Source organism: Temnothorax americanus, unplaced genomic scaffold (genome assembly GCF_048541705.1).
Source record: "Temnothorax americanus isolate GAGA-0224 unplaced genomic scaffold, ASM4854170v1 Scaffold16, whole genome shotgun sequence".
In the NCBI taxonomy this organism is placed as follows: Eukaryota; Metazoa; Arthropoda; class Insecta; order Hymenoptera; family Formicidae; genus Temnothorax; species Temnothorax americanus.
Genome location: NW_027509297.1, coordinates 2,417,329 through 2,444,044, shown reverse-complemented (window position 1 = coordinate 2,444,044; position 26,716 = coordinate 2,417,329). Strand labels below are relative to the sequence as shown.

Genomic DNA, 26,716 nt, shown 5'->3' with positions numbered 1-26,716 from the left:
TCATCAGTCTTGGTAAAGAAATCTATCAAGTATGTCTTTGTAATAATCAGCTCTGAACACTTTCATTCATAGTGTCGATTTCTTTTTGATATAATAAACGTTTTCAGAGTTTTATAATATGCTAATACGTCTTCGCCGGATCATAACGCATAACGCGCGTTCACAAATTTATTCATAAATTAAATCAATTATTATTTGTATCTTTGTTGCATACATTATGTACAACTTGGACTAGATAAAATCAGGAATGGAATGCATCTTACACAATCCGCAATAAGATTCAACGTTTTAATAAATTATTACATGCGAGTGCATAGTTTCTAAAATAGTAGTCTAAAATAGTAGAAAAAATTTTTTCACAATTAGGAAAACACATTGTCTTCCATATATAATTAACGAACTATCAATTACACAAAAGTCGCATGTTATTATAAATAACAAAAAAATATTAGTGTCATTAAACATTTTTTTTCCTACAAAACTTAGAATGACGAATAGCGCATACATTTTTGTTATAATTTTTCTTAGGCGCGGACCGTACATCGCTACTTTTTAGTTAATTATAATGCACAATTGAATTGCATAATAGAATTGAAGCACTTTTCATATTTTTTAGTTTAATTTTTATGTACACCGTATGCCGCACAATTTGGTTAAATCTAATTACTGATGTGAAACTTTTAGCATGAAAAAATGAATTATAAAGAAACATATAACTTCAAAAATACCGACTGCACACACAGTAAATACAATATCATACAAACAACTTATAAGTTACCACCATTGTTTTTGGTCCTGTTACCGAAATGTCTGCAAAATTTAACGTTAAATTACAAATAAATAGATGCTGTTTCTCTCTGCTATTTTTTTGTTTATACTTATTCTGGGAAATAATATTCTCTCAAAATTCTTATGAATATATCTATGATAGTTTGTGTGTGTATATATACTATATTATACATATATATACACACTCTACAGCAATTTTGTTTGAACACTATGGTCAGTAAAAGTACTTGGAAGGGAGGTAAACATATAATAGATTACTTAACTCATCTACGAAACTATAGTTTTAAACATACAATAATACTCATTAAACAAATTAATGTTGTTTGAATCAATACGAAGTCAATACGAGCTATGAGATTAGCGTTTGTCAAATTCTTTCTTTGATACTGAATATCCATTTTGTAAAAACAAATTGCTTACTGTTTCTCCTCACATCAAACCAACAAAACTATGCCAGCAAATCTGCTAGTTTATCAATAATTATTTAAAGTAGCTCATAATGTTCAAAATTCAATGCAAGTAATATCTCTTTCGCGAAATCCATCAGATAATTGATGAACATTGTTATCATATGTTGCATATTTCGGATATAATGAGTAATACAAAGGAAGACGAATGCACAGATTTTTTTTCTAGTCACCTCTTTCTATAATATTTCATTGCTTCTATAATGCAGTATATCACTCGCTCTGCATGTTATCTAGTCCATATGTCACTCATCCAATTGTCATTTAACTCTTCGCTCGGTAGAACTTTTAATTTTCTTAAGGCTTCGAGATAAAATGTAAGTTCCGACGTAACCACGCCATGTTGCGGACCACCATTGTTCACTATATTCATCTTAACCAGTTGCTCTCTAAGTTTCTCCTTGAATGATGAATTTACCGTACGGTAAAGAGATTGTACTTCGACAGTAGGCAAAATTCCAGAGACGGCTTCGTGAAGCTTCATTAGATAACTGTAAATAAAAATGAGATTTAAAAAAACGGATATTAGAAATCATAATCGGTATCATAACACTTACCTAGAGATATTTCTGAAAGATTTGGATGGCACTGGAGGTCTTGCTGTCCATTTGGATATTTGTGCGCCTAACAAATTGTCTACGATAGTGAGAATTTTTCCTTCAATTTCACGAACATGCGCACGAATATCTCTTTCGACACTATCTAATAAAGCTACACCTCCACTGATACCAGATGTGCCAATGAGTCCTCGACTTGGATTTTGTTCCGTGAGTGCTGAACAGTAAGTACATATATATAAAATATTAAGTGAATCTTTACACATTTAACGTTGCATTTGTTGTTAAACTTTATGTATTTTAAAATTATATTTAACGTAAGGATTCGGCATGTTAAATCACCTTGAAAGTGTGCCTTGACAAAAGGCATAAACCACAATATGAGTTTAAGACTTCGCGCTGCCAATACGAGGATCGTACTTGTGATGGTTTTTAAGCCCGCAACTTGCATTGCGCCCGCACCCAGAACTAGTTGACAACATCGAGAATTGTAGTGTCTTAATAATTCGGCTAGTTGTCTCCCAATAGTTCCAGACAAGGCAACTAACTCACTACCAGTCCTAAAAAGAAATCATATATTATGCAAGACTTACGAGCAACGCTTTGTAATCTGGCTTTACCTGCAGTACTCGTGTATCATCTGCATAAGCATCAGAGCAGTTCCAACAACGGCGAATTTTTCATCGCCAACCATGATAAAATTTTCCACGCTCTCATTCTTTATGTCATCCGCGCATGTGGATATCTTAAGCGGAAAACATTTTTTTTCATACACATATGTTACTAATGATTGGAACTCTAATGGTACGTCAGCTTGTTTCCATCTTTCAGATTCCAATAGTAACGTCAACTTAGTTTTGCGTTCATTATGAAAGCGTTGTACAAATTTACTTGCTTGTGCCTATAAAAAACATCATAAATTATACACTGACAGAAGAGTCATTCCATCTGTGACAACGGACAAATAAATTTTAAATGATGTAATTTGAACAAACGACCATTACCTTAAATGCCGATCGTAACGCGGTACACTGTTTGCCGCAAAGTTTCTCGCAAGCGTATGTGAATTCTTCGACCATATTGGCTAATTGGCAAACTTGAGCGGCCGTTGCTCTCTCGCTCAACCAAGAGCTCTTATCGTTCCACGTTTGACATTCTTTGTCTTCTAATTTATTCAGCGAAACATCACCAATTATCTTGTCCTTATCGTTGTGGAATTTGTCCTTTTCATTCGTCCCAGCTGAAAGTAGATTTCCCATTCGCTCGTGGCAATAATCACATACAGAGGTGATCATGTCACTGAGTTTAGTGATCACTCGCGAATGCTCCTCTCGGGTCAGTAATCGATCAGGTACTGATTCGTCAAACGAGCCGTCACATAAACGTCCCGCTGATAAGTCCGCGGTGTCTCTCATTACATCATGAACTGCCTAATAAGAGTATTTAATTATTTTATGTATACATCAAATGCTCCATGTTGTTACTAATTGTGTAAGTGTCCCACAAAGACACAATTTAAAAACTAATAGCGATTATTACAATCTCGAAACATTGATAATCGGAATTATAAAAAAAAAGATTTTATATATTTGTAGTTAATTTTAAAAACTTTAGTATTAATTTTTTGATGCTCAATTACCAAGATATTTAATATTGAAAACTAAATCTGTAGTATAATATTATATAATAATAAATAGTATAAAGCAGATGAGATATAAAAAAACATATAAAATGCATTATTAAATATTATATACCTTAACTCGTAATAGAAGGAATGTGAAAGACTGTATAGTGTTGTGGAGCAAAGTTAATCTTTCCGTCAAGGAGAGACCGCCAACTTCGAGCGCTGCCGCTTGCTGATCGCTACAACAATCACTCGCCGCCAGAGCCTCTATCACCCGTTGCTTCGTTAAGGCTCTTATAGTGGTCACGGCTTCCTCTTTGTACGTGTCCACGAATTGGAAATGTTTCTGACGTAGTAGACCAGAAATGATGGAGACCAGTTTATCCTGTTTGTTGAGGACGTACAAATAATCTCACTGGGAAGAGATGTATAGAGGTTCGTTCGCTACGGGCTAGGGATACAATGCGATACAACATTGTCTGCGTACTTACGCCGTCTAAGACGGTATTCTCGTCACCTAACGGTCTATTGAGATCCGCCGTTGCGTATCTTTGAAACTCGGTCGATAACATCTTGTCCACAAGCTTCTCCATCTCGGTTAGTTGAGAACTTAAATGTCTAAGTAATATAAACATATAATAATTGTGAATGTTTTAATGATCAATTTATCTGTTTGCAATATATTTATTAATAAAAATAATAAATAAATAAAAATTACAAGCGAATAATAAATCATGAAAATAGATTCTTTAGAATTTCTATTTACCTAAAGCTATGTATTCCGTTCAGTTCCTGCAAGAGAATTTCTTGCGTCGTAGAAATAAGATCTAATGCCGCGACATAATCTGGCGTAGACAACAATAATTGTATCATAGGTTGACTCTGATGTACAGTTGCCATGAGTTTCAATTTTTCTTGAACCAATAATCTATTAGACCTAGCACGTTCCAACCTAAACAGAAAGAGCAAATTTCAAGCTAATTTTTTAAATACACGTATCGTTATTACATTCGCGCGCCGGATCGAAAAATCCTGAACAAACTCTAAATTGTTATATCGATGATTAGTTATTGTGTTTCGTACACGCGGGTAAATAAAAGATTTTAAATACTTATCTAAGACAGAATACTTCATAATAATCTTTTAATAACAATTAGGTAATAAAAATGGTGAATTAGTCATTTTCGTTTCCAATTTAATGCAAATGTGATAGCTTGTATTTTCAGCGCAGATGCAACAACATGAAGCTAAGATGAATATGATTATCAATTTATGTTCCTATTTCGCCTTAACTTTTACGTTTCTATAAGAAGCACTAGTGTAGTGTACCTTTTAAATAAATGATTTGTATGTCATGTACAAACTTACCGTAAAATTTCTAAAGAATCCTTGACTAGATGCTTATCGACTTGATGAATATTTTTCCTAAGTGCTTTTAAAACCGTAATAGTTTGAGTGAGTTGTTCCATAAGCACATCATGAGATGTCATTGCATGGAAAAAAGCTTGAGATTTCGACGCGACTTGCTCCGCTATTCGAACTTCCACAACGTCCAGGTAGTGACTGAGCTGTGTAGCAACATATTTTGTATAATTTAGCAACCAATATTAAAACCTCGGAACCTTAATTTTACCTACGTTTACGCATTATACAATTATTTTTATTTATTTTATAATATAAAAAAATATTTAGATCGAATGATACAATGTCAGTAGCAAGATTTGTAAACCTCCGCGTGTGTATTCTTTTTTTGCGCTTTCTTTCATTTATAATATTTATTCATACCTTCTCTTGCATTTGCTTCACGTGCATAACAATATTGCAATCTTCAGTTAAGAGACCATCTTTCGCAAACGGAAACACAGCATCAAAGTTATCTTTTTGTGAAAGATCTAAGTTTGGAACTAAGAAGATCTTTGGAATGCTAGCTAAATCAAACTGCAGCCGATCTGAAGCAAAAGAAAACAGTTACAGTTTTTAGTGGCAAAAAATTATATTGTTTTTGTAACTGAAAACAAATTGAAAAAATCAGCTGTAAGTTTATGTATATAGTTGACACTATATATCAATCAAAATTTAATATAAAATTAAATTTGATTTTTTTATTAAATTTAATTAAATTCTAAATTAATAAATATATAATATAAAGGTAATTAATTCTTTAATTATTTAATTATTAAAATATTTGTCCTTAAAAAGTAAAATATGTCGCACGTGAAATAGAATTTAATCTTATTTTGTGCAGAGGCAAGCTCTTCTTTTATATTTATTTTAAGATGTATTCCTATTACTAAATTGTATATATATTCTTCAGTACCTTTTACAATTTATAATATAAATATTAGAAAATCTTACCCAATGATTTCACTTTTTTAAGGTTAGGGAAATTTTGAAGCAATTCATTCGGAGTAGCTGGCCTGTTGGCGTTCAAATTCATACGCGAATGTTTCCGATATCTCTGGAAGAACAAATATAAAATACAAACTATTGCTAAAACAGTAAATGTATTGTAAATTATTAAGAACAATATTTATTATTAAGGAAATGTTATATATTAGATATATTACACGAATAATTACCCTCGCAATTTTTTTCAGATACATTTCAAAATGTTGCATCGTGACCTCAGGAAGATACGGGCTCTTCGGAATGTCCACTTTCTCCACGAATCCATCTCCCCAAGTGCGAGTGAGAAAGTTACTCTGTTTCCCTTTAAACGGATCGTTTAGGACAGCAGGTAGATTTTGCGCGGCGGAATACACGGTCCACGACGAGCCCGCCTCCGATAACTGGCCATTGCTCTTTCGCTGCTGTTGCATAACTGCGTGCTTCGTGGCGTGCGCTATATAATCCTTGTCAGAAACACCTTCCACGGGAAGACTGGTGCATACCCCATTATAACCGTAGAGGCATACGAAAGATCCACCTTCTCTGGAACAATGTTGATCTCTCAAGTGCCTAAAACAAATTGTAAAATAATACACCGCGTCATATATTAATAATAAACTATACTTATTAAGACAGCATGCCGCTTCTAAAGCGCTTTACTAATATCGTTTTTCTAAAGCATTTTTAACATCGTTGTTGAGAGCACATAAATGCTTGTGTCACTTGAGGATATATCTCCAGAGCGGATAGACTATTAAAAAAGTGCTGTCTTGAGATGAATCGTCGAACAAAACGAGATATCGTGACTGATCGACGTTAAGCAGATGGACCCACCTAACGAAGTCTGGAACTTGCTTGAACGTCTGATTAGTGCAATGTTCGCATAATAAAACTGTGGGCACCGTCTCGGACCCTCTCGCGACTTTCGCCATTGCCCCTCGAGCCTTGTGACTTTGTGACTGCCACCTCAGCTCACCATCGCGGCGTCGTTTCGCAGCACTATTTCGCCGTCCGGAGTCCGGGTCCGGGGTCCTCCGACTTTGAACGCGCACGACCACTTGAGCGATTACACGACACGACACACGACACACGACACACGACACACGTCCTCGCTTTACGAAAAAACACGTTTTACGATACACACGTTGGCCAACTCAGAAACGAGACAGCCGGCGTGGCGAAGGTTACTAACTACCGTTTCGCATATGATGATTTCCATCGCTAAAATGAAATTTATTTATAAACAATGCGTGTCCAGAGTGTGTCAGCGCGTCATCTGTTTCAATGCCTTGCGCAGCACAGTTGATGACTCATAATTCACGTTTCGCATTATGAGTGACTTTTCTAATTAACTTATAAGCACGCGTCACCAACGATCACCACTACCAGCGATAGATAGTGCGGTCACGCGCAGACTGAAATCATAGATAGTATATATAGATAGATATTCTTCTTCTTCAGTTGGTTGGCTCCCGATCCCCTAGTAGTGGGCTCGATTCTTGAATTTTCATTCGCAAGAGAAACGCGCGGAAATTCTGTTCTTACAGAAACGTTGCAAGTTGATTGGTCAAAAGCCATGCGATAGCCAATCGACTTGTAACTTTTTTGTAAGAGCAGAATTTGCGCGCTTTCATTTTTTTTTTCTGATATCTCAGCATGATTTCCGAATAAAATTTTTTAGTCAGTTTTATAAAAAATAGAGTACTTTTACTTATTCAATTAAAACATACATATACAACTCTATTACTACACGTTTACGCGAACGTTACTTCTGTAGTAACTTTTGCTATAATTCACTCGTTTACGCGGAGTAAATTATCGTAAGTTACTACAGGAAGTAACGCTCGCGTAAACGTAGTATATTACTGCACCCTCATTTTGTAACATCAAGTTGTAGAATTTTTATACGAAGCAAATATTGTTAAAAACAAGTGTAGGTATTACAGACAGCTTTAGGATCACCTTAAAGACGACTCTAAACTCGGGAATCTCGCTTTTATATCCCGACAACTTGTGATAGATAGATGATTCAAAAATCACTTTTTAGGCCGAGCTCTACTCCGTTAGAATTGCTCACTTTTATTATTGGCCGCGTTCAGCACAACTGTTGAGTTCGTCTTATCAACACCTTGCGTTGCGTGGTTGGTTCTAAAAGTAAGAGCCAATCACGTTCGACTGCTACTCAGCGGTTTGATCTGCTGAACGCGCCCTTTGGCAATTTATTTCCGTTTATTAAGACGAGAGAGCGCGCAAAATCTTAATTCGGGCGCCAAGCATTTTTTTTATTTTCATTAAACGCTTATGGTATATATTTTCAAATTTCGACACATTTTTTTCGGTACTTTGCATGTTTACCTTATATCATTTTGTGTTACTTTATTTAAGTAAAATGAAATATTTCTACACATTTATAGGTTTCTTTCATTTTATAAATGTATACTTATCTTATGATGGAATTAATCATGTCATTAATCTGTAATATTCCATCACAAACTATTTTATATAATTGTAATTTTAAAGAATATTATAAAACACAGCATTTTACAGTTGCTTTGTATTACAATTCGTAATACAATTGAGCATTCTTCTGTTAATTTAATTTATTTAGTAAAGCTTCCCTTCCTTTGTACAAAATTTTATGGAAATAGAACGATTGAACAATTTACAATTATCACGAATTACTTCTGCATTATCTGTGATTTGTCTTGAACGGCTTTTCTTCGATGTATAATTAACAATAATATGGTATTATAACTGTATCAAGCCGGAAGACAATCATGGATAATTTACAAAATATATATTATTAAATTAATAAACTAACAAAAAATAAGACGGCAACTTTTTAATAGACATGTTTATATTCAATAACACAATGATCGAACTCCGACATCCTGTAGTATATGTTTCATTGCATATGTTTTATTATAAATAATTTAGTCACCGAATAAAAAAGGCAAAAAATATTATCTAATATTTCAGATTTTATCTTAAGTTTCATGCATATCTGCTGTACAACGTTATAATACATACAAGTCTGCTCCTCGTGTTCTCTTCTTTTTCGAAGAGGAGAGAGCGACTTTTCCGGGAAAATACGCTAGTTACATTCTATACATGTGTATGTGTAGTTTCAAAAATATCTGTTTCTGACATTCTTCCATGCTCACAATACTCTCACAAAACTATTCTTTATAACCGTGTCAGCACGTGACGTATGTCTGAAAAATACGACAGGTCGTTCCAATATTAGTTAACTGCATGAATAAGTCTTGGCAGTTGGCACTTGGCAGGAATGTCTCCAGAAGGCAAAAGCGATGGCCGTTTCATTCCCGCTATTCATTCATCACATGTGCACCACTCTTGGCGTGCTAAAATAATATATCACATAATAATTTTTAATATTTTCATTACTCTATTATATAAGATCAAAAGATCCAGAAAACAAAGAATTTACAAAACAATAAATATATAATCAATGGAATTAAAAATAGAAAGACTAAAAATATAGGAATAATGTGTAAAAAATAAACATTTAGACAATTAATGATTTGTATTTCTAAAATTATGAAACTATCACCAACATGAAATTAAAATTCTATGAAGTGAGAAAATATAACAAGTCTACAAAATTAGAGACCAATTACGATTAAAGTTCTATAAATATAAAGAGCTATATTGTTATAATATTGAACTGTAAAATAGAAAACATATGTTGCAGTTTTAATTTACCTCTTGCCCCACAACCAATTCAAGAGAACGCTCGATTGGCTCTGAACATCTCGAGCTGTCAACATCAATTCATATCGTCAGAATAGCAATTTTGAATGTGTTGAGTCATATTTATTAATTATTCTACTATTAATCAAAATATCGTCAGTACGCAATTTTGAATCTGTTAAATTACATTTATTGATTATATTCTACTACTAATCAAATGATACCTACAGAGCGTATAATTAGCGTTGACGAGTCTTGCGGCTGCTTCGGGCGGTAACGTGTTTAAAGCGTCTCTGTGCGCTAATAATGACATTTGTTGCGTATGCCTTAATTCTCGTTCGTCCTTCAATCGTACATCCTTTGCATGGCTGACTGAATGTAACTGCGACAATCTAAAGGGAGAACTAGCTTATATCAAGCTGCAAGCGATTTACAAAGTGCGAAGAGCGAGGCGCGTTGTGGAACATTGTGTTGAAAGAACGAAAGTACTTTTCGTTCTTCAACATTGAGCTTTACATCAGGATATTTAAATGGACAACCTATGAAGAAGCGCTTCAATTTTTATTGGCCGACAAAATAATGAAACTTCCGACTAGACTACGAGTGCGTAATGATCTTAATTAGAGCTCCGTCGTCATTCGCGCCAATGGACGAGTAATATCAGCGACTAGGACGAAGAAAAGGTTGATTAGTTTGGCAAAAAGCTTCGACTTTTGATCATGAAAAAAAACCATCTATTCCGTGCAAGCTTCGTTAAATTTTTTTTTTCAAATACACTACATCATATACTAAAAATATTCGCGTATCGCACATTTAACATTTATAAGTGTGACTATATAGAATTCTCAATCTACGACAGCGTTAAATATTTTTTTTTTTTTTATATTAGACAAATCGAATTCGGGATTATGTTTACTGATTAAAAAAAAAAACATATATACATCAAAATTTTTTCGTAATTTAACTATATAAGATTACGTCGATCTAGAGGTAGTAAATCTACAACTTTGTGATTACAAAAACAAGTTTCACTTACTTCAGAGCAAGAGCTTCTTTGTCCTCGATCGGAGTGTCGATAGCTTCTTTCGCGATCTCGACTGGTCCCTCGGACCTTGAAGGCGAAGGTTGTTCCACGACAGGTTCTGTTATCGCATGAGAGGTCGACGATGAGCCTTTCATTGGGCTTGCTTCGGCGCTACCCACTCTCCTGAGTTCTTCATTCACCCGGATCGCGTTCGATAATCGCAATTGTAACGTATCTCGCTCCTCAAGCAGCTGCATCAGTTCGTGAGTCAGCTCCTCGCATCGGACATCTCTTTGATGAAGCATATACAGCGCGAGATCCAACTCGCTGGAAACGGTCTCCCTATTGTCGACCGTTTGAACGGTTTCCGAGCTCTTCGACGGTGCGACTTCGGCAACGGGAACGTCTCTCTTCAAGGCGTGCTGTATCAAGTCGTGTTCCGAAACCTTTTGCACCAGCAATTCCTTCAGCCTGTTCACCTCTGTCTCCCTAGTCTCCAACGTTTGTCTTAACTCGTCCAATTGTTTCTCCTCTTCCGCGGACAATGCCAAGAGTTCGTTTATACGCGCCTCTTTTTCACTGATCTGCACTTTCAAGTTATAAAGTTCGGTGTCTTTGGTGATGCTCAGCTCGGCCAGTCTTCTCTCCTTCTCCGCCAGATCGTCGATCGTGTGCATTAATTCGTTTTCTTTTTGTTGCAATTTACTGCCCCGATCATTCGCAGTCGTCCGTAATTGTTCGAATTGCGCTTTCAGATTCTCGATATCGCTGTCCTTCAATCGAAGCTCCGCCAGTAACTTCTGATTCTCCTCCGATAATTTTTGCTTTATCTCATCGATCTCGGATTCTTTCCTTTGCAGTTCCCTGTTCAGAAATTCTTCAGCATCGATACGGATTTGCTCTTTTTCCGAAGTCAGCCTCTCGATCGCGTTTCTGCTCTCTTTAGAGAGCCTCTCGTGATCTTTAAGAAGCAGAATCTGCTCTTGCAGCTCCGCGATAGTCGACTTTAACGTCTGTACTTCTTGCTCCTTGCCGTACAATTCTCCCATCAATCTCTGCACGGTCTCACGCAGCTCGAAGTCGTCCGATTGCGGCTCCATACTGGCCTGGAGACACAATTGCGAGTCCTTCTCGGCTATAACGTACTTCAATTCGTTAATCTCTTGTTGCCGCGCGTGCAATTCGTTCTGCAATCTAACGATCTCCTCCTGATCGTGCACAGATCTTCGGTCTCTGGAGAGCAAACTAGCTTCCTCCTTAGAAACGTGCTCCTGATTTTGCTCGTTGACGCGTTGCGTCAAAAGATTTACCTGCTGCTGTTTCTCCGTCAAGCTTTCTGTAGTTGCCTGTAAGGAACCCTCCAGCGTAGCTTTCTCATTATACAGACAATTGATTCTATCTTGCATCTGCTGGATGATCGTGGGATAAGTGTTCTCGCTCAAAACGTATTTCAGGTGCTCCAGTTCTTGCTGCTTAGCCGCCATCTGCGCCCTCAGTTCGTTTATAGTGCTTTGCAGCTCCGCGTCGTCGTCACGGCTCATTCTGGAGATCGAAAAATCGTCGATTACCTGGGAGTTCTGTTCGTTACGCAATCTCTCCAGTTCGGCTCGTTTGTCATTCAATTCCCGATTCGTGATCGCCAATAAGGAATCCTTATCGTTCATCATGGCCTTGATTTTTTCCAAATCGTTCTCCTTAGCGCATAATTGCGTGCTCACGTAATGCAATTGTTCGGTTTTTTCTCGCAAATCATGTTTCAAAGCATTAATTTGCTCCTTGTTACTTTCCAGTTGAGCCTGATACATTTCCGTCTCCTGATCGTATTGCAATAAGATCGATTCTCTGTCCGACTTTAGAGCTTGAACTTCTTGCTCCAAGCCGTGAATACGTGAGCTGCATTCTTGCAGGTCAACCTCCGTAGTTGCTTCCGTGGCGTTCAGTCGATTCTGCAGACGTTGGATATCCGTTAAGCATCTATCCACCTCTGCCGCGAGATTTGTCTTCTCTTCCTCGTATTGTATCAATTCCTGTTGTTTTTCTCGTAATTTTTCGTTCATTAAATTCATATCGCTTTGAGTGGTTCCTATTATTGAATTTCGCTCTGTTAAATCCTCCTTCAAATATGCAATTTGTTGCTGTTGCGTCTCCAATTTAGTCGCGCAATCTCGCAGCTTCAAGGTGTATTCATCGACCGTCGATTGCAATACGGTCAGCTTCTCCGTTAAATCACGTAATTCCTTATCCTTTCCTTCGATCTCAATCGCGTGCTTCTGGACCAATTCTTGAGTAGCCTCACTAACGATAGTATTTACGGTCTCCACACTCCTTTGCTGTGTCAGCTCGTGCTCCTTATCGCTGAACGCTTGCTTCAAAGTTCCTAGATCTTGTTTCCTCTCGTCTAGCTCTTTAGTCAAGTTTTGTATTTCCAATTGTAACGCCGCTTCAGCTTGCTGTCTTCCCACGTATTGAGCTTGAAGCTCTTGCTTCAAATCGGCGACTTCTTGGACTCTGGCGTTAAGCAGCTCCGTAACTTCCATCAGAGATATATTGACGGCCGAACGCTTTTCCTCCGAGCTGATCAGAGCGTTGTCTTCTAGAACTTTTTTCTCTTCCAAAGCTCTCTGTAGCTGGTCTATCTCCGTTTCTAATCTTCCTACCTTCTCCGCAAATTCAATCTTGAGGAAATCGCTGTTCTGCCGCATTACTGTCACTTGATCATTCGCGTCTATTAGACTTTGCTCATATTGTCTCCTGAGAACATCATATTCTTCCTTACTTTTATTTAAAGTGCTCTGAAGCTGCGCATTTTGGTTGTTCAAAGAGTCTAATTTCTCCATAAGCTCATCATTGTTATATTTTGGCTCATTTATCGTCGCTTTTCGTTCTTCTAAAATGTGCTGCAGTTGCTCGTTTTCAACTGCAAGCGCTTCTAACTCATCCTTCAAATCGTCTATTTCCTCTTTGTATTTTTTCGATATCAGTTCGAAGTCATCACTGGGTTCCACTGATCTTTTCTGGGGCTGACTATGTGCGATAGATTTATCGATTTCATAAGGTGCCGGATCACTTTGATCTTCACGCTGCGAAGAGGTAATATCTTCTATACCAGTCGCATTTTCCTGTAACCGCCATTCTAAAGATTGTACCTTGTTACCTAGTTCCTTATTCTGAATGCGCAATACCTCAACTTCCATGTCCTGTCTCTCTTTCATTTCCATATATCTCTCGTTAGCCGATACTACCACGTCAAGTCGTTTCAGTAAAGCCTCCTTCTCAGCAATGATATTTTTCTTTTCCTCCTTAATTTCATTAAGAGCTTTTTCCAAATTGGCGATTTGCGCCTTCAGCTCCTCCTCGATTGCCGTATCCAAGTCAAAAAAGCTGTCAGTCTGCTTCTGCATCTTCAATTGTTGCTGCAAGCTCTCTATCTGCACTTTGTACTCTTTCAATTTCTTTACCAATTTACCACTCTTCACTTGCGCCGCTTTGTTCTCCTCGGCGATCCTAGCGTTCTGCGCTTCTAGATCTTTGACTCTATTTTGCAAATCTTCCACTTTCGCACGCAATTGCATTTCAGCGCTCAATGTCATCGTGCTGAGATGTTGACTGCTGACAGCCGATTGGACGTTCTCCGCGTTCCAACCCCAAGGTTCTTCATCGATATTAAGGTTTTCAGAACTATTGTCCCAACCGGAACCGATGTCCAATTGAATCTCTTGCCGTGCTTCCTTTTCGATAGAAGTTTGTGCCGATTGTTCATGTTGCCTAATTGGTTCGTCGACAACCGTAGGAACTTGTTCTAATTCTTGTCCAACAATCAATTTTTCCACGGAAATAGGCTCCTTCGAGCTGTCTCCGTGCGTTTTCGATTCCTGGATATTCTGTTTCAAATCGTCCAAAGCTTGCGTAAGATTTGCGATGAGTATTTGAGCTTGATCTCTCTCCCGCAAAACGTTCTCTAATTCAATCTGTAAATTACGCTGAGAACTCGCAAGGGATTCCCTCAATTCGTCCAAGGATCGCATCAAGTCGTTCACTTGCAATTGTAGCAAGTCTCTTTCTGCAGTGGTTGCAGAGATACGTTGTTCCCATTCTTGTATTAAATCATTGTCACTAGCATTCCTCGCTTCTCTTTCCAGATTATCAATCTGAAGTTTGTACGATTCGATTTGCTGATCTCGTGCCGTTGTTAATGCTTCTACAGTCTCTCTCATGAAAGTCAGTTCTGTTCTTATCGCAGCGATTTCTGTGTCCTTAAGTGAGATTTCTGTTCGTAGACTGGCTTCTATATCCGCATGTTGCTGCAATTGCGAACTCATTTGTTGATTTACGGTATTCAATTCGGTAATCAGTAAATCTATCTGCGTGCTTTTGTCGGTCACAGGTTGCTGTAATCTTTGTGACTCTACGTCAGCCGTAGGATATTGTTCCTGTAACATTTTCAAATCATTCATCTGACGAATTACATTATCTAATTCCGCATTCAATGAATCCACCTGTGCGTTCTTTTCAGAAAGAAGAATCTCCGTCTGTTTCAATTTACTTTGCGAATCTTCAAATTGATCCTGTAACTCTTGGACCCGCAATTTCTCTTCTTCTATATTATTGAGTAAAAGATGTATCGCTCGAGAATCGAGCAATTGTGAAGCATCATCCTGCCTCTGCTGTTGCTGATCTTCAATAATAGGGGTTTCGACTTCTTCAGGAATTTCAACTTTGCATTCCGCGTTCTTATTTTTGTACTCGTTCAACTCAGCCTCTAATTCCGACACTCTCCGATCGCTCACAGCTTTTTCTGTTTTCAAAGAATGTATCTCCTGTTGCAATGTATTCGTTTGGTCCATAAGTGACTGATTGAAGCGCTCCTGAGCAGTTTGCATCATCATATCGTTGTACCTCTGAGACTCATCGTGAAGTAACACAATATTGCCGTACGAATTGGCCAATTCATTGTTCAGATTTTCAATTTCCGCCTGGCGTTCTTGTAAACGCGCTTCTAACGCTTGCACCAAATTCTGACATTGTTCGGAATGATCGCAATGCTGCGTGATCTGCGTGTCATCTTCTCTCAGTTCACTCTGCTCCGGAATCTGTGCAGTTACCGCCATAGACGCCATGGTAGCAATCTCTTTCTGCAACTGTTCAATTAATACACGACGCTCTTCTGATTTTTTCTCTGCGTTTTCCAATTTCTCGTCGATCTGCGTTTGTTTGGACAACAAGAGGCCATTCTCCGCCTTCAGGTTCTTTATTGTGGCAAGCTGTTCCACATATTCAGTTTCCATTACTTGCATCCGCACGCTCAATTCTCGCGCCTGCTCTTTTACCTCGTCCAGAATTATCTGTTTCTGTTCGTCCTCCTTGCTCGAAGTTTGTTTGTAGAACTCATACTCCTTGGCAATGTTCTCCTTCGCTGTTTTCTCCGTCATCACCTCGAGAGAGATGCGTTCTATCTCCGCACGCTGCTTTTCGATCTCCTCGTCCATCTCCGCAACGTGCTCCATTAACACCGTAATTTTTTCTTTCAAACTGATCGATTCCTTTTCAAATTTCTCTGAATTTGCAAGAATCTCGGCAGTGTTATTCTTTGCCTGTAGCAACCTCTCTTCCAAATCATGGATCTTGTTGTCCTTTTCCCGCATAGAAATCTCTACCTCTTGTATCTGCTTGTTTTTAACTTCCTTCTCATCTTTCTCCGTCGTCCATTTCTCCTCCAATTCAGCGACACGCGCTTCAAGTTCTTGACACGCTATCTTCTTTTTGTTAAACGTCGCCACAATCTTCTTCATCTTTTCGGACTGCGTCTGCAGCTTAGTCTCTGATTCTGAAAGTTTCTGTTCCAAGTCTGCGACTTTGCTCTCCAAGATGGTCTTCGTCTCTTCTGTGACGTTTTTACCGAGCAACTCCTTCTGTTCTAACTCAGCTTTCATAGCTTCGTTTTCCTGCGTTTTTTCGACTAATTCCTCGATAACGTCTTCTAATCTTCGATTCAGCATCGCTATATCCTCCATATGCTTAGTTTTAAGCCGTTCTACTTGCTTGTATTCGTTTGTCAACTCCGATTGCACTGTCTCAGCGTATGTAGTTTGATGTTCCAAAATCGCTTGCAGTTCCCACATTTGGTTTTCAGCTTTAGCCTTATCGCTTTTAACTTTTTCAATTTGTGCGTCCAAATCCTCCTTAGCTGTAAGCAAACCATCGATCTCCTGTTCTTTCTTAATTAATTCATTTTTAACGTTCTCGTCACGCTTCGACATATCCTCAATTTTTTGCAATAACTCATTGTTTTCTTTTAAGGCTTCTTCATATTTATTCTGTAATTCAATGTAACTTGTTTCTTTATCTCGTAAATCCTCTACCATTTCCTTAAACTCTGCTATAGGCTTAGATCGCTCTAACGCTTCAGTAATTTTACTAATATTATCTTGTAAAGCATAAACTTCCTCTTCTTTCTCCTTTATTGTATCATTGAGTCTCTCAATCTCTCCTAATGATGACGATAAAGCAGCCTCGTTTTCCTTAAGCTTAATCGAATAATTATTCAATTCATCCTGCAAACCATCTATAGTAATCATTCCATTTTGCAACTGCGCATATTTGGTGTGCAATTCTTGATCTTTCTTTTCAATCTCGGCTTTCAAATCCGCAATTTCATGTTCTTTCGCCGTTACATTCGTCATTTCATCTTGTAATCTCGTTTCAAGGGAGCCTATAGTATCTTGAAGATGCTCCTGTAAAGTACCAGTAGCCGCATCTTTCTCTTTTATCACTTCTAACAGTTCTTTGTTGCCATTCTCCAATGTCTTAAAAGCTTCTTCTATCGACCCTTTCGCTTGCTCCAGCGCTTGCATCTTTTCCTGCATGTCATCATACTTGAATTTCCATTCTTCAGCGGTAACAAACATGTCTTTTAATTCACGTTCCAGACTCTCCAGTTTTGCGCCCGATGCTTCATACTCTAGTAACTGTTTAGTTTTTTTCTGCAATTCTGCCTCCATACTCTCCAGTTTCATGTTCACCTCCTCTATCTGATTTTTGTACTCTGCAATTAATACCTTACTGTTCTCCAATTCCTTTTCTAAGGATGCTATAATTACAGTTTGCGATTCCTGACAAGCAACCTCCTCCGCCTTTCGCCTCTCTGAAATTTCATCGGACGATTTCTGTAAGAGAATGCTAATTTGCTCGTGCAACTCCTGTCTCTCGTGAGCAACGTTCTCCTTCTCTTGATTCAATTTCTCTAACTTATCAATGAGCTCCAACCTTTCTTTGAAAGAATCATCGCAGGTCATGTGTTCCAGCTTTAGATCCAGCTCTTCTTTCTCTCTAGTAATTTTAATTAGGTCCTCTCTTTGGCTATTGATACGCTCTTCGAGCTGTGCGATTGTCATTGTCATCTGCGCATTTTCTTTCTCCAATGTCGCGAGTTTAGATTTTGCATCATCAGTCTCGCATGATGTTACGTTAACCGAATGTTCAATCGAAGTTTTTCGCAATTGTGCCAACTCTTTTTCAAGAATATGTTGCCTCTCTATTAAGGCATTAATTTGATCAGCAGATTCTATCATTTGAATTGACATTTGAGAAGTACGAGACGACTCGACTTGAAGACGTTCCTCCAATTTCGTGCGATTTATAACCAACTCAGTATTTTCCGCAGTTAACACTTCTATACGATCTTGTAATCTGTTGTTTTCCTCCACGAGATCTTCTATCTGCGATTTACATTGAGAAATCTCTCCCGTCAAATTATCATTTCCTTGTGTGAGCGCCTCAATCTGTAATCGCAAGCTACTATCATCTTTAAGTGTCCCTAAACTATGATCAAGCTTAGAGACGTCCAATTGAGCGCTGCTTTCTATTTGGTTCAATCGCTCTTCCAGTTTCGTTAGTTTGATAACAAGTTCGCTATTTTCTTGAGTAAGCATTTCGATTTTTGTCGGGCTATCATTGTGCTCCGGGATACGCTCGAAGGATTCCGTAGAACCCGTGTCGGACGATCCCTTCTCTTCGATTCTACTCAACTTCATGGTTAAATCGCTGTTCTCCTGCGTCAATTGCTCAATCTTCTTCATCAATTCGCTACGATCTGTATCATTTATAGTTTCGAAAGATTCTGTGGAACCAGCGTGTGAGCCATCCTTCTCCTCCAACTTCGATAACTTGAGTGTTAATTCATTGTTTTTCTGCTCTAAATCCTCCATTTTTTTCAACAAATCGTTTCTATCATTCATTTGAATGGCTTCAAAAGATTCCGTCGAACCAGTATCCGAAGCACCCTTCTCCTCCATTTTGTTTAACTTGCTGTATAATTCTGAATTTTCCTGCGTTAAAGCATCGAGCTTTTTTAGAAGTTCCTGATGTTCGATCTCGAGTTTATTCTGATTCTGTTTTTTGTGTGCCGTTTCCAATTGCTCCTCTAGCTCAACAACCTTCATCTCTGCGGTCACTCTAAGATTCTCCGATTCCGCGTTTTCAGCTTCTAAAGCTAAAATCTCCTGCTTCACCGTGTGCAGTTCTGAAAGAGGATAAGCAAGCTTTACAAATTTATTCTATCAAATTATAAACGTGCTGATTTTTAATATTCAATAACATCACAATATATGTACATAAAGAATTAGAAGTACAGTTATTAACACTGTAATTACACGCAGTAATTAAGAAAAGCAGAAATAGCTCGTGATTTATAGTTCTATTAGAATGTATAACACAATTTCATATTTAAAACATTATTTAAACTTTAAACCATCAACACACAAACACATCAGGTGCTTTCCAGTTAACAACACAAGTCGACACAAGTGTCACTGTATCTGTTGTTCGCTAGATGTTGAAAAAGGACAGAATGACGCTTGTGTCGACTTCAGTCGCTAAATAAAAAGCACCCATCTTATTCTACATAGGCTATTCAATGTGACAAATTACCTTGCGTTAAATCTAACTTTTGGTTCTCTAAGATGGCGATTGCATCAATATGCATCTGTATCTCTTTTGTCTGAGATGAAACCTTACTTTCCAGGTCAGCAACACGTTCCTGCCAATCTCCTGCTGAGGCTGTGCAGATCGTATAATTTGCCAATAACGTACGTGCAATTTCATTTTCATTCATAGTAAGCTTAGAACAAGCAATTATTAAATGCTGCTAGTTACAGCAAAGTTTCTGACAAAATCCCTTTTTATGCAATTGATAATCACATATGTTTGTTCCAAAAGATCATAAATCATCAGCAGATTCTTATTTTTAAAGCAATACATAATATAACTCGTTCTTCAATAATTAGCCATATTATTCATATAGGAATCTCAAATATTGAATATAGATTAAAAACTTAATATTTTTTACACATATGTATATGACAATATTAAATCTTCCTTATATATTTCCTTATCATCTCTTATATTTTTAGTCGAAAACATAAATCTACCGATAGTACGTATTACTTTTGGAACATTTTTTAATATTTAGAATAAAATATTTTTTTTCTCTGTATCTCCATTCGAAGCGTCAGAAAAGCGCGAGAAATTATATATTTCATTCAATTTCAAAATATATATTCAACTGTTAGCATCATACACACCAATCAAGTCGTGTATACTGATAAAAAATTAACCATACGTACAAAGTACTTTCAATCATCGTCCATTTTAATAAAAGCGTATAATAATAGCAATAGCAAGTAAGAGTGTTGCAAAAATTCAAAATATTGTTATTGCAATTCATGCAATTAATCATTTATTCCGTGTAAAATGAGAAAACGTGTATGTGGATAAAGTACTAAGAATATAAATCTATTTCTATGAATAAGTGCGCAGCAAACTTTGACAAGTAAAGTAGGTACCATGTTACGTTCGATTATCAAGAAATATTTCAGATATCATTGATTAGTATTCCTCGTAAATGTTTTCGATAACTGAAGCATATAAAACAAGTGAAGAGATTCCATCACCAGAAAACATTGAGAAATATTGTTTTCTATTTTCTTTTAAGTACTCGTAAACAAAAATCACGCAATTGATACTGTATTCTACATTTGTAAAATTGAACATCAATTATTATTGCAGTCTATTTATATTATTACAGTATTTAGATCTTTTTGTTTTATTATAAAAATATATACACATAATTACAATGATTAGGACGAATACTTCTGATTCATAGAGGAAACAGGGCTGGAAAACAGGCTGTCTCGATAAAAAATATTAACACAGATCGCATTAAAAATCCGATAATATAACTAGGACAACGGAAACGTCGGCGATAAAACGTTTGTCCTGGTTCCTACCTTTAAGCTCGTCAAAGTCTACCAGACTCAGCTGAAGGTTACCTTTCTCCTCCTCCAATAATGCCACTTGATTGCCCAATCTAACGAGTTCTGCATTCGAATCGGATACCTAATAGAACATACAACATTACTTTAATTTCATAGACACGGAAAATAGTTATCCTGATTGATTGATATTTGATGCCCACAAGTAACATTGATTAATTACGTATGCAATTAAATATCCAGCAAAGTTATTCCGCAGAAATTAAAGTAGATGAGAATTTATATATTTTAAATATTAAAGTCTAAAAAAGATTTTAAACAGTATTTTAAAAAGTTCTCACCATTTTGAAGTTTTCCAGTTGCTTCTGTAAATTTTTTACTTTACTTCTGTGTTGGACTTTTAATTTGATCATATTTTTATTTAAATCTTCCAATTCCTTCGTCAATTTTATTACCACATCTTCTTTAGGTACCGCTTGCTCAGCTGACAATCTCGCTGCAATATCGTTTTTCTCCGCTTCGAGTTCATGCACTTGCTTCTCAAGATCGGTAATCTTGGCGGAATGCTCTTCGTTCTTGGATGACAATTCAGCTACTTGCTTCTGCAACTCAGTCTTCGACTCTTCTTCTAGCAATTTATTTGATTGTTTAAGTTCCTCTATCAAATTTTCGAGTTCTGCTATTCTATTGTCTTTCTCGACGATTGCATCATTACTATGAACTGATTTACTGTCAATAACCTTATTCTGCAATTCGGCAATATTTTTTTGTAATTCATATTTCTCATCTAAAAGCTGTCGATTATTTTGCTCCAACTTCTCTATTCTAAATTGTAAATCTTCGACTGCGGGAGTTGTCACTATACCGGCACCAAACTCTAATTGAAATATTCTCTCTTTGGCTTCTGCCAATTTTGTTTCGTACTCTTCCAACTGTTGAAGAAGATTGTCGTTCTTCAACTTCAATGATGATTCGACGAGAACAAAATTTTCCTGCATTGATTTCATCGCGTCTTTAGTTTCTGCTAAAGTGTCCATAGTGGAACGCGAGAAATCCGCACTTGCTGATTCAGCCATTTTCTGTTCTTTGAGTTGCTCTTCAAATCTAAAAAGAATAAATAATTAGAAAAATTTGAAATCTTATTGAAATGTTATTCCATATAAGAAACAAATATTATACGATGTTATATGTAATATCAACATTTAAAATACTTTTAGTAGTCACATTATCATAAATTATATTAACTGATAAAAACTAAATAATATTCTCTTTGCAATTTTAAATATGAAAATTTTTTGTCATTCATTATTCGAATATCAAGGTCTGTTTTTTTATTTTATAGTTTGAGACAAGTGTTGCTTAGTTTCATATAACACAATAGAAATAATATATTACCAAAAAATATATTACCTATTGACTGTGTGCTCCAATTCTGATATCCTGTTATCTCGTTCCTGTAGCTGTTCCAATAGACTGGCATTTTTATTTTTCAGAGACATTTCGATCAAGATAAAATTTTCTTGCATCGTTCGCATTTCGTCTTTCGTATCTTCGAGGGTGTCCAACGTCGTTTTACCCTTCTTGGAGAGGTCTGCGGACATAAGAGTAACCGCTTTCGTTTTGGATTCAATAACAGAATCCTTCTCGTTTAAATTTTCTTGAAGATCCAGGATAGTAGCCTCCAGCTCAACGATTTTGCTATTTAAATCCGTGATCTTTTTTTCCTTTTCTTGAATGTTTTGAATTTGAATTGGCGCCATCACCTTAAATTAGAAAATCAGAACATAAATTTTATCGCGCTATTGCAAAATTTTGAGAATAAATTACCTATGTAATCAATATTATTCTTTTCATTACATTCATTAAAGATAATACAGAAAGTTATTTAAAGAAAATTACGTTATAACAGAACTGATGTAGAACTCACTTCCGAAGTGACAACAAGAGGCCTAATTGGTGTGATAGCCAGTTGATCCTTGTGTTCTGCTGCTGCTAAATCTGTTTCGTCCAATTGTTGCTTGATAGCTTCCACTTTTTCCTCCACTGCTCGTTTCGTTTCTGTCAATTCTTTGCTACGTTGCTCGAACACTTTCCTATTTTCCGCCAATTTTCGTTGAAGTAAAGAAGATTTTGCTTTTGGGGTTTTTGCTTGACTAATGTCATCAATCGCATCATCCGTTACATCTTGTGCCGCAGATTCAGTCTTATGTGAATGCATTGTGTCTTTAGATGACGAAGCTCCTTCTTTACTACGACGTGATAACTTGGCTCTGGATTTGATCTTTGACAATCTTCGTGCATATTCCTAGATAACATAAACAAATTAGTATAATTAAATACATTATTTTTACAATAATACAAAACAATATAAATTTTAATATCGTACTTTTCTCTTTTCTAGTAAGTATTAAACAAGGTACCGTTATACCATTTGATATCATTCAACTATTAATTTTTAAATCAAAATTCTGGTAAATTTCCTTAAATGTAATCATTTATTTACATTCTTAAGATTTCCTAAAATTTCAATTTTAAACAGTTAAACAATTTTTATTCACTAATAATTCAAAATTATGTAAATATTAAATGAGAAACAGTCTCTTGGTTGACATTACACGAGCGTATGTTTCAAAAGATGAGGCTTGTAAAAGATTTTAATTGCTAATAATAATTTATATCACCTGAACCTCCTCCTCTTTTCTCTTTAAACTTTGTTGATTCCTCATCATAATTTCCTTGAGGGATTCTAATTGATTTTTATTCTGCTCGCAGGTCTCCTTCGTGTGTACCACAGCCTCAGGAGGGCCGCCTTCCATCGCGCCTGATGATTCCTCAGACGCGCTCCACATTATGCACTGTACAAATAGAAGCAACACAAACCACTGCATTATCTGTCTTCAAGCCCGAATCGTGGATACAATCTGACAAGGAACGGCTGGTAAAATCAAAGTGAAAGTTTGTCTAATATGGCAAAATAGAGTATCGCCCACTGCTTCCATTTTTCAGATCTAATTGGATAAGGTGTCTAGACTGGGGTAAACTAATCGCATTAAGTCTCGACGCAGATCAGACTTTTCACATTCCTCATTTCTACACGATATTCGGTGCGGGCAACACCAGACATCATGTGTCTTTTCACTATTCCTTATTCCAGGAGTGTCAACAATAATAATAATATTGCAGAAGAAATGTAAGTTTCATAATATTAATATTATATTTATGAAACATTTTACTAACATCACACATATAACTCTGCTGATTGATTAATTATATACAGAACGTCGAGTTTCAGAATCACTTCCTTTTATCTCTTTTATTATCAATTATACCAATTTCATAATTTTATTACTTGAAAGTATTTAACTTTTACTAATTAAAGTTTTTAAAGATTATTAGTTTTCCAGTTTCTTATCTTTGTTAGCCGCTCAATGTCGACCGCGAGAAAATATGCAGAAAATATTTGCTCGTCATGCCTTTATTATAATACATAAAATTGCAAATAGATAAAAACTCAAAGACTGACAACTCATAAATAAATGATATTAAATCAAATCTCTTTTTAAAGGACTAAGATTTTTATCGCAACACGTATCCATATCGTTGATTTTAAAAATGTCGCTTATCCATTCTTGGATAGTATCATACAGTTAGAGTTCAGAATTTAAATTTGTTTTATTATTTATAAAATTTATTCTTTCTTATTTAAAAAATAAAATAGGACACACAGCATACCATTAATATTAAATTAAAAAAGATTGTTCTTATACTTTTTCTATTATCGGTATTAGGAATATACAAGTAATCGATTGTTAAGTCTTCGCAACGTACTTTTATTTAAAGGATATTATATAAAAAACTTAGGGAACATCTTGCTTCACATCCAAAGAACACATATATTTTTCAAAGAATATAATCAAAAAGTGTGCAAAAATAATACAAAAACTGCCTTTATTAATTCACGCAACTACAGTAAGTATATTTGTCGTATGTACACCTCCATAAATTATATACTTTGTGTCGTTATTTGAAACTGTTTACTTCGTATCGTTACTTTCAACACTTTCAACAATAGCTATACATCAATGATCTCTATATTTAAAAAAGACAGAAGGAAGAGACAGATACAAACACAGAAAGAAGTTAAGTGACCAGGATGTTTTGATAAACCGGTCTCTTCAAATTTCCTGAAGTAAAGCCAATCCGATCTCTATGGGCCACGTATCGAAAGCAAAGAGAAAAATATCAAAAAACAGCAGTATATTTATAAGGATGTACATATATCAATTTCGTCAATTTCTTTAGCGCAGTCCCGGGGAACAAAACTAAATCTTCGGATCGTCATCGCAATTCGCGGAACAGAGATTTACAATTAGCGGAGCTGTTGACATTGGCCAAAATAAACGCAAGCAAGTACGATTTCGAGACGAAATCGCGACACGCGTGGGCGCTCAGCGGCTCGGGATCTCCTCGTGTAGCGTAAAACCGTTCGGTTATACGGAACGGACGTAGGTATCGAGCTTCGTCGAACACGTAGCCAAGTGACGTAATTCACGCGGGGGAGACGCACGTGAGGGAGTCGCGCGTTCCTCGCGACGGGGAGACCACCGGATCGGCGGACGTGCTCGCGAACACGTGCATCGGGTTAGGAAACGGAAGAGACACGGGTACCTTTACGTACCTTCTGTTTGGCAGTTTGGCGTCGCGCGAACCGTCAGGACGGTAACGCGTCGCCGCTCATAATTAGGGTCGCTCCGTCGCCGATCGCGCCGGTCCCACGGCGCTGCGAATGACGGCACGTCAGACCACGCGCATACCACGGCGAGGAACGGTCTCCGCGGATGTGTCCGATACACCGAGTGCCGAAATTCTACGTGGCGATTGTTGCGAAACCGCGACGAGACCGACCCGACATCATCGTCGTCGTGCCATGTTCATGTTCCCCCAGCCCCAGATTCCCACGGCCGGAAGCCGGAAGTGACAGCGCCGCGCGCGCCGCGAAAGTGCCGCCATCTTTCCGTGGGGAACGGAATCGCAAAGTGATTCGACGGTGGATAAAATAGGGACTGTTTAGCCTCTGACGATAAGGACGATAGTTTCGGCGGCGAGTCGGAAACGAAACTCCCGATTAATTATAATCATTTCAACGTCTCGAAATCCGCTGATTTAATTCGTTTTTAATGTTTTTATCTCATCACTCGAGCGATATTTTAAGCTCTCTCGAGAATGTCGCGTCGCTCCGTTTTCGCTAATTAATGAAGGCGCTAAGTAATTCGTAAGAATAATCCGCAGAGCCAAAACCAAAACATAAAGATACATAGGAGGAGCTTATTCCAATTGCTCCGTTATCTTTTCCCGAATGTGCGGATTTTTCAGTCGCGAACAATCCTCGCCAGTTTTATTTCTTTCATTTTTAGTCCCGGTCTATGGGCCGGTATCACAGTCTCCGATTAACGTGATTCTCCCTAGATTCTCCGATTAAACTCACTCTTCGTCGACTTCGTCTCTTTCTAGGGGGACAGTTGGAAAGAGACGCAGAGTGAGTTTAATCGAAGAATCACGTTAATCGGAGACTGTGATACCGGATAGATAGGTGTTTTATGGTGATCCTAACCGGTTTTTTTCTTAGCACTAGTCTTTCAATTGGCTTTATAGAAATGCAAAATTCTTGTCTAGAATGAAAGTACGCATCAAAATCTAGGTCACGGTGGTCGACGTTATACCGAAAACGAAAAAAAAATTAATATTTTTTGTTGCGACACGACCACCACATATAAATTCGACCACCATGACCTAGATTTTGATGCGTACTTTAATATTCTAGACAAGAATTTTGCATTATTGGTGCTGAGAAAAAACCGGTTAGGATCACCTTAAGCCCTAAGCCT

General features: G+C 37.1%; 2 protein-coding genes and 1 long non-coding RNA gene across 8 annotated transcripts in view; 1 reads left to right on the top strand and 2 right to left on the bottom strand.

Annotated features, from left to right (window-relative positions):
• The window catches only part of LOC143895626 (uncharacterized), a 127,131-nt gene extending 103,116 nt beyond the window's left edge, over nucleotides 1-24,015 (top strand). For both annotated transcript variants that reach the window (XR_013256378.1, XR_013256379.1), the window contains exons 4-5: nucleotides 23,604-23,769; nucleotides 23,838-24,015. This is a non-coding gene — a long non-coding RNA (uncharacterized LOC143895626). The remainder of the gene's footprint in view (nucleotides 1-23,603; nucleotides 23,770-23,837) is intronic.
• Nucleotides 275-7,150, bottom strand: Scat (VPS54 subunit of GARP complex scat). The gene is made up of 13 exons (XM_077402885.1): nucleotides 6,660-7,150; nucleotides 6,017-6,395; nucleotides 5,793-5,895; nucleotides 5,223-5,386; nucleotides 4,806-5,005; nucleotides 4,204-4,389; nucleotides 3,929-4,055; nucleotides 3,568-3,822; nucleotides 2,818-3,243; nucleotides 2,434-2,714; nucleotides 2,156-2,373; nucleotides 1,814-2,030; nucleotides 275-1,747 (listed from the first exon to the last, which is right to left on the bottom strand). The coding sequence occupies exons 1-13, from the start codon at nucleotides 6,755-6,757 to the stop codon at nucleotides 1,486-1,488; spliced, it is 2,916 nt and encodes a 971-aa protein (XP_077259011.1). The 5' UTR covers nucleotides 6,758-7,150; the 3' UTR covers nucleotides 275-1,485.
• LOC143895612 (uncharacterized) lies at nucleotides 8,677-25,798 on the bottom strand. 5 transcript variants are annotated; one of them, XM_077402875.1, is made up of 11 exons: nucleotides 25,510-25,798; nucleotides 23,513-23,686; nucleotides 22,759-23,136; nucleotides 22,242-22,594; nucleotides 21,173-21,935; nucleotides 20,847-20,955; nucleotides 19,489-19,617; nucleotides 10,576-19,081; nucleotides 9,768-9,931; nucleotides 9,552-9,606; nucleotides 8,677-9,190 (listed from the first exon to the last, which is right to left on the bottom strand). In XM_077402875.1, the coding sequence occupies exons 2-11, from the start codon at nucleotides 23,678-23,680 to the stop codon at nucleotides 9,166-9,168; spliced, it is 10,650 nt and encodes a 3,549-aa protein (XP_077259001.1). In that variant the 5' UTR covers nucleotides 23,681-23,686; nucleotides 25,510-25,798; the 3' UTR covers nucleotides 8,677-9,165. The 5 variants fall into 5 exon arrangements, with proteins under 5 accessions (XP_077259001.1, XP_077259003.1, XP_077259004.1 ...); XM_077402877.1 differs by having other exon boundaries at nucleotides 20,889-20,955; XM_077402878.1 differs by lacking the exon at nucleotides 19,489-19,617.
• Nucleotides 25,799-26,716: the final 918 nt, after the last annotated feature.